General features: G+C 43.7%; 1 protein-coding gene across 1 annotated transcript; it reads right to left on the reverse strand.

The window, feature by feature from the left end:
* Positions 1-1354: 1354 nt before the first annotated feature.
* prdm13 (PR domain containing 13) lies at positions 1355-7999 on the reverse strand. The gene is made up of 4 exons (XM_006794816.3): positions 7743-7999; positions 6147-6278; positions 5909-6029; positions 1355-4030 (listed from the first exon to the last, which is right to left on the reverse strand). The coding sequence occupies exons 1-4, from the start codon at positions 7908-7910 to the stop codon at positions 2541-2543; spliced, it is 1911 nt and encodes a 636-aa protein (XP_006794879.2). The 5' UTR covers positions 7911-7999; the 3' UTR covers positions 1355-2540.
* Positions 8000-8223: the final 224 nt, after the last annotated feature.

An 8223-nucleotide genomic window follows, 5' to 3' on the forward strand; every position in this document is an offset into this window, starting at 1 on the left:
ATAATAGTCATTCTTTAATGACATTTGCTTGGAGTTTTCCTGTGTGCTGTGCTGTGTGCTAAGACAAACAGTGTTGGGTTCATTCTAAACTGGCCACAGGTGTGAATGTGGAAGTGTCTGGTTGTCGCTCTGTGTTATGCCTGTGACGGATTGGCAACTTGTTCAGGGTGTACCCGGGATGTGATCTGGAATGGGTTTCAACCCCACCTTCCCCCACCTTCCGGGCCATGCTTTAATTTCAAAATGATGGGATGCACTCCAATCAACAGTGCTCATTTAAAATTAGCAGGAGGAAGTTGGTAAATTAACACGTAGCTCATGACGCATTTTTAAATACTGTGATTTATAAAAGAAAGCCACAACAAACGGATTTTATGTATTACTGAATTTCTGATTGTGATTGCTGTTATACTGGACACTGTCGCTCCTTAACTGAGGGGGACTGTGTGCAGAACAAAGCGGTGTATGAATGTCCGCCCTGCTAACAGGAAAAAAACAAACAACAAAAAAAGCTTGCCTCAGTCCAGAGAATCCACACGGGATGAAACCTACACCCACTCTATGATTTCATGCAGTCGTGGGCCGGAGCATACCTTTGGCTTTCGTTTAATTTTCGCGAAAAAAAATCCTCCAATTTATTCAATTTTGGGGTTTTTTTTATGTTTTATTAATTTTACTCGATTTTATTTTCACTTAAATATTGTACGGTTATAAACCATTTCATTAGACGACAGCTATTTTAGAAAATTTCTTTATTGTGGCGCATATACAGAAACAAAATGCCTTCTTTAATGCAGCAAAGAGAATAAAATGCTGCTGACGCATGAATGCAACCGCTTTAACGATCTGCTAATACAATATGTAAAAGTGTGACAAATACAGGGGTCCGCTTTTTTGCTATTTTAATTGTAAATATTTCTAACATACCTCAGCTTACAAAGACGTGGGCCTACTGTCTTCCACCACGCAGGAGACGTCTTTAAACAAGTCCTTTTGGGAAGCCTGGTTTACCCAGTTGAAGTTGAGTGGCATTTTCTCTTCCGTTAGCTACTTGTTTGGTTTTTTTTTTTAATTTATGTATATTTTAAAAAGAAATCCTGCTTAATTGTCACAAATATTCTGCTTGTTTTAAGGGCAATAAGGGCCGACTCACTGCGCAGCTGTAGCGGAATTTACGCACACTTTAAGCGCCTCCAAAATCTGAGTAAATAAAATAAAATAAAATAGATTAATAAATAAAAATGTATTTATTAGCGTGTATTAGATGAAGTTTTATGTTTGAAGTAGCAGAGGATTATAACACACACACACACACACACACACACACACAGCTTGTTTAAGAAAAAAGATTAAATTAAATTTATTTAAAAAGCAACCGACTCAATGACAGGAGTAAAACATTGTCCGTCGTGGACAAGATCACTTTGAAACGAACGTATACATCACTTCTCCACTGAAATTTGAAATATCATACTTTACAACTTCTTTACATAGGCTATAACTGCACTCAATACATACTCTTTGTCTAGACGTGATTCCTTAAATAAACTGGACGCTATCGGGTGCCTCAGCGAGAAGCGCGCGCCTCGGCAAGAAAGTGCAAGTTTAAGAACAGTGCGCGAGGCGCGCCGGTGTGTGTGAGTGAGTGAGTGGGAAGGAGGAGGAGGGTGCGGGTGAGGCTATAGATACAATATTCAAATCAATAATCAGCAGCTAATTAAGCAGCCGTGTCGTGGAGATGAAATGCCCATTGCTGTTTTTTTGTTTGCTTGTTTGTTAAAGTGCAACTGACAGTCCGAGGGAGGGGAAATACAACAATGATCATGTGTCTACATCCCGTGTAGTGAATGTAACGCTAACCCCTCCTCTGGTGGGCCTTTAGTTAAGAACCAGTTCCAAATATGAAATTAATTGGCGAGGAGGGGGATGTGGGGGATTTTACACTGCAAACCAAATCAAGGAGACGTGTTTTAGTGTCATATTCAGTCTTGTGAGCTTTTGTTTTTCTTGTGTGACTGAGGTTTGCTTGTTTTGCGCTGCTGCCTTCACGGTTTTGCTGAAATGTGAATATTTTTATTTATTTGTTTTTTGAATCGCTGGCAGATGTGATTTCGTCGGCATCAAAAGGAATGTGGGCGAGGATTGAAATAAAATTCGAAATGTCGAAGCTTCCTCGTTTGTTTTTCACTTTTGTTGTGGTTTGGTTTGCATGGCAAAAACGCAACGATCATCTTTTTCTTTTTTCTTTATTTGTTTTTTGTTTTTTTAAAGGGTTTTTGGGGGTCCGAAGCAGCCGGGAAACGTGAGAAAACTGAATACTAAGCCTAGCTCCCCACTTATTACTGAGATTAACAGCTAGGCTGTGGATTATGAGGTTTATTTCGAGGCCAGAAACATGTTTTCTTCATGTTTGTAGTTCGCGAGCCTTCCAGGCATCTAAAATATAAAAATGCAAGACTTCATACAAGACTAAATGACACGTGTTGCTGTGTACAATATTTAAAGACAACGCCAGTCTTTACGTGGCCGTGAAAAACATCTCAGTCGTTGTTTTTGCTCGACTCCTGGTCGCTCTGGTCATCGGTGAAGCACACGTCCACGTCGCTGTCATTGTCGCTCTTTTGCTCGGCTTCCTCGAACAGACCGCCCGGTTTGTCTTCCAGTTTCTTGACGGTCTGTCCGGGGTGTCTGGACTTGACATGCCTCTCCAGGTCCCGCCTCCGCACCAGCACCTTTCCGCAGAAGTCACACCTGTAGGGTGTGTTTCCCTCCGCGTGGAGTCGGATGTGTTTGTTCAAGTTGCTGGGATCTCCGAAGGGCCTGAAGCACACCTTGCACTTGAGCGGCTTGTAGCCTGTGTGAGTCCTCATGTGGATTTTCAGACCGTATTTCCTGGAGTACAGCTTGCCGCAGTAAAGACACAGATGTCCCTTTTTAGGCTTGCCAGAAGTGGTGTTGCTTGTGCTTCCGGCGGGGATGGAATCCAGCCGTGTCCGGTTCTTCTCTGCTGCGATCTCTGACAGCTGTTGTGTGTGCATGGCAATCTCCCGGTCAATGTTCGTGATCGACCCCAGGTCGTGGCTCAGCGAGGGTGCACCAAAGTATGACATGGATTCTGGGTACTTGAGGAGGTTGCTGAAGTGGAATTTCAGCGGATAGTAGGGGGAGCTGTATAAAAGCTCCCCGTTATAGACAGTGAAGGGCATCAGGGGGATGTTACAGTCTCCACCGTAAGTCTTGACACCGTCGAAGTGAGGGAGGGAGAGTCGTTCAAAATGGAGACCAGGGGGCATTTGTGGGTAACGGGACGGGGACAGGCCGGAGTGGAAACGACTTTCTACGTGCTTGAAAGCTGAGGTCTCCTCCATGTGAGGCAGCAGCGGGAAACCTCGGATTGCGTTTGTGCACGGCACCATCGGAGATGTGGAGTCCATAATTGCAGGTGGGCACTTGGGAGGGTGGTTCCCTCCTGCGTTTAGACCCTCGCCCACGTTGCGGATTGGTTTCATGTTCCCAATGAGTTTGCTGAATCCCATACCGCTCAGCTTTCCGTTGGCCTCCTCTCTGGAGCCCTCCGTTCCCGGGACTTTTGAGACACCAGTTGGCTTAAAGGCTGAGCGCACACCAGGATGGAAGCCCATGCTGCTTAGCATTGAAGTGGTGGCGCCCAGGCCGAGGAGGTGCCCCTGGTTTCTGCCTGAAGTGACGCTCATGTCGAGGGCCCTGTCCTGCTCCTCGGAGCTGCTTTTCTTTGACAGTCCCGTTTTGTTCAAAAACGGGGACGAGGACACCGCCCGCCGACCCGAGTCTGTGATGGAGGAGTTACTGTGAGCGCTCCTCGGTGAGGCGGAGTTGTTGGGAATGTCTCCAGATTTTGGTGACCTGCTGAAGGTCTCTGTGCCCCTGGCCTGTTCGCTGCTCACAAACCCTCGCCCGTTGCTCAGTGCGCAGTGGAAGTGAACGTGAGCCTTGAGTGTGTTCGGGTATTTGAATATCCTCCAACAGTACCAGCAGATATAACGCTCCTCACCTACAGAGACAACACATACGACAACAACAGAGACATTAATGTGGAGCGTTAGCAAAAACAGCCACTGTAACTTGTAAAAAAAAAACTGTACATGTAACCACACACACACACACACACACACACACACACAAAAGTCAAACAAACATAAGCTTGGGCTGAAAGGATTGAAAAATCAGAAAATACACGTTTCCCATTCCCAACTACATTATCGCATAAAAAACCTATAACATTAAAACCTATTTAAATATCCCATTTACTCTGACAGATTTTTATCAGTCACTGCTACACAGCACCTGAAATTTAAATTCAAGCCTAATGGATATGATCCGGTTTCTAAGATCTGGTGCCAAATGGTAATAGACACATAATGACCCCCAGTCCAGCTCTCTGAGGTTAGGCCTAATATAGATGTAATGATTTTGTAATCCTCATACGGGCCATTGTTTATGATCACCATCAAAAGGGCAAACGCCCAGCCCAATCTGGCGCTCAGAAAACGACGCATTGAATGCGGGACTTTTCCTCTCTGTGCTCTTTCCCGTGGAAGTGACAGCAGCTGTTGCTTGAAATCGCAAGTCCCCGGAAACAATGGCGGCGGCCCATCTGTTGACGCCTCATAATGGAGGAGAGCGTATGTCCAGGAGCGCACACGGTGTGTTGGGCCGGAGAATCAGGGCAATATACACCCCACATAAAAGTTAGCATTCATTAGCCCACAATACCTTAACGCACCCACCTAATTTACCGTGAAGCACTTGTTTTTGAATTTATTTTCTTTTGAATACATGAATATTAATGGCGCGATGACATTTGTTAACCTCCAGTCTCGCGACTGAATCACCAGCCTCTTCTTTCTCTATGGTCGCCGAGGCGCGTCAGTTTCTGCTTTTAATTGCTTTTTTATTCTGTGTTTCATGAACCGCAACTACTTTGTGGCAGAGTAAGAGCTTTAAAAACATCTCGAATCAAGTTTGATATCATTTAAAGCTTCGCCGCTGTGCTTTTAGGAAGTATTCAAGAGGCCCTTCCAGCTCGAAATTAAATGTGCAAGATAAAATAATAGCCTGTTGATGGAATTTCCAATGAAGTATCGGTGGATAATCTTTTTTAAACCGATTAAATTCTTCTGAGCTTTTCCTTTTTTTTTTTAACCAAGATTAAGTGTTTAATCCCCGACGCGCAAACGCCTACTTTGCACCAATTTGGCCCGCACAAATTGATTAAAAATTCGAAGACGGGCTGATGAAAAATCTTAACCCATCGAGAAATTATCTTTCACAAAACTGAAATCCTCTTGTGTTCTGTATTTTAATGTTAGCAAATCGAATCATTTCATCCTAGCATTTTACTCCAAAAAATGATTTGCGTTGATGACCTGTTATCCACTGTATCGTCTTCATCCGCCCACAAGAACTAGTTTTTAATAATTAAACACCACCCAAAATACAGCTAAAAGTGCAGTTTTCTCTCCCTTCACGAATCTTTTTATTCCAGTATACTATTCTTCACTTGATTTCTTAACCACGATATTTTATTTAACGCACGAAATGAAGAATGCATTGCAAATGAATAAATAATCCGCCTGCAGAGAGGAAAAAACATCCAATTGATTTCCATCTCTGAGCGATAAAGCAGTCACATTATGGGGTATTGGCAGTCATTTAAAACCCTCAACATGTCGATGTGTCAGATCTGTAAATCGGAGGCCATGGCCACAGAAGGTAGTGTTCACGTGAAAACGACACACGCGTCCTTAGAAGGAAAAAAAACGTCACTGATTTTTTATGATATTGTTATTATTATTGTTGTGGTTGTCGTTGGATTGAAAATCGTTCAACTGTCCACATTAGCAGCACCACTCTCTGCAGACTCGTTTACCTTTCTCGTCGTGCGTGGGAGTGGCCGTGGTGGGGATGTCGTACCACTGGGCCAGAGAGTTGGAGTACCACACACTAAGCTCCTCTCCTGCGGGGATTTCTCTCAGCACGCGGTAGAAAATCTCAAGAAAAAACAAAAGCAGTGTTAACTTAAGAGTCCATATAGAGGGGCAAGGAATTTGCTCATGAGAAACTTCACGAGGCCGTTAACTGTGATGTCACGGGCTTAAAATATTCACCTGTCCGCCAGGCAGGTCCGACAAAGCCTCCAGGTTCTGCTCTTGGCTGTTCCTGGCGGCGCGGATTAATCCGATCCAGTCCGGGACAGGACATCCTGACTCATCTACGAACTCCCCCCTTACCAAGCGGATCTGAGCCAGGGGAAAAAGAGAAACACGATGAAGACAAACGTGAGCAGTGAGGGCCATTTTTGACCATCAGAAAAAGGAACATTTTTAAAAGAAAGTTCGCTGCCTTCATTTTAAAAAAAAATGCAGTTTTGCTATTTTCATCTTTTTTCACATTACAAAAAACGAAATTGCCACAAACGACTGTCTTCCAAGTCGAGCTACCTGAAGGGTTCAGCGGCCACTAATAATATTCCTTAAAACGCGCTTAATGCGTCTTTTTCCGCTCTGCTGATAATTCATTAAAGAGGATGACACACGGGCCTAATTGAGTTGATATGGGAAACGAATTTGAGGAGTGTCAGAGCGTTTCTAAACTGTTCAAGGACATTAAAGATCGAAGCGTGACATTTGACACAGAGATTGCACCTGATGATCGCCGGCAGCCCGGGGCCACGCATTTAGACACATCAATCACCCCCGATGACAGCTTCAACAATAACACGGCGCAGTTAAAGATGCTCACAGAGCCGCAAACTCTTCACTACTGCGCGTGTAAAAAAAAAAAAAAGGAGGCAGATATATTGGCTTCGACACCCCCCCCCCCCCCCCCCCCCCCCCATACTTCCAGTCCGAAGGACTTAAAAAGTGCAAAAATGCTGGTCTTTGAATAGGCATCATTTAACCACCAAACTTCTCTTAATTTAAATAATTAATTGCTGATAACGTGGGACTAATTCATGTTTCACTGTTTCAATCTAGTTATTTATTTATGTTATTTCATTTATTTTATTTTCCTTTATTTTTGCTGATTTATTTTAGGATGTTGTCTCAGTGGCATCTTTCTTTGGCCGGATTAGATTAAAATTAAACGGCTCATCGGAATAACAGGCCCGCCAGGCAGAAAAATGTGAGGCGGCTGAGGGGTTGAAATCCCACACAGCAGACCCGGGTCGCCCATTAGGCCGGTTAAGTAGAAGCACAGACTGACAAGTCAGCCGCTAATGGAACTCAATTATTTCCAACTTGACAGGCCAAACCAATTAAAAGCCTAACTCAAGGCCCGATGGAGTTTGACAGAGCAAGTTTAAAAATATATACATCTAATTTCTAGTGTTGCTGGAGCTACTTATGTTTAAAAACATCAGATAATATACATAATTCTAATCACGCGTGAAATATACTATATAAATATAGTAAAATGTATATTATATCAGCGAAAAAAATAAAGCAGTTCCGATACAAACTTGGAATAACGAAAATGATTTTGAATAAAGGCAAGCTTACAAAAATAAATCAATCTTTATATCTGCCAAAAGTTTCAAAATAAAACCGTTATTAATAAAATATATATATATAAATTTATATATATATATATATATATATATATATATATATATATATATATAAAAACAACTAAAAACAAGAACTTTCCAAAAAGAGAAAATTATTCCCCGTTTCTTCTTTTTTTTAATGCTCTAAACTTACCTTTTTCTTGGGCCCTACTTCCTTGCGGTCCGACACGTACTTCCCAAGTTTGAAGATGCCCGGTACCGGTCCAATCCGGAGCCCGGCCGGGATGCTGCAGTCCGCAAACACACTGACGGTGGTGGACGCCCGGGTGGCTTGCATGGCGTGGGGTGAGATCAGAACCATGAAGACTGATGGAGACGGAAGTATGGAGAGCGCGCAGGGAAGGGGGATGAAGCGAGAGGAGGAGATGATGAGGACAGGCCGATGTCCGCCCTCAAAGTGACGCGGTGGCGTTATGCTCTCCGGCTTTTCTAGTGATGGAGCAGAGTAAGTTTACCCCCCACCCTACCCCCAGCCACGCACCCACCCACCCACTCCTGTATCTGGGGATGCAAGTGTGTGAGGGTGTTTCAGATTGGGGGGATTGTAGCAAAGAGGTGATGCTGTGCTGTAAGGTAGGAGGGAGAGAAGGAGGAGGTGGGGGGGTGGGAGCGGT

The sequence above is a fragment of the Neolamprologus brichardi genome, chromosome 11, assembly GCF_056152115.1.
Source record: "Neolamprologus brichardi isolate AB-2024 chromosome 11, ASM5615211v1, whole genome shotgun sequence".
Taxonomy (NCBI): domain Eukaryota; kingdom Metazoa; phylum Chordata; class Actinopteri; order Cichliformes; family Cichlidae; genus Neolamprologus; species Neolamprologus brichardi.

What these genes read in the sequence shown, in the direction of transcription:
- prdm13 (XM_006794816.3), bottom strand. Translation starts at nt 7,910, where the DNA reads ATGGTTCTGATCTCACCCCACGCCATGCAAGCCACCCGGGCGTCCACC. An exon ending in AAGTAGGGCCCAAGAAAAAG is followed by an intron (nt 6,279 to 7,742) that starts GTAAGTTTAGAG and finishes CCCCTGGCTCAG; the next exon opens with ATCCGCTTGGTAAGGGGGGA. An exon ending in TCCCACGCACGACGAGAAAG is followed by an intron (nt 4,031 to 5,908) that starts GTAAACGAGTCT and finishes TTGTCTCTGTAG; the next exon opens with GTGAGGAGCGTTATATCTGC.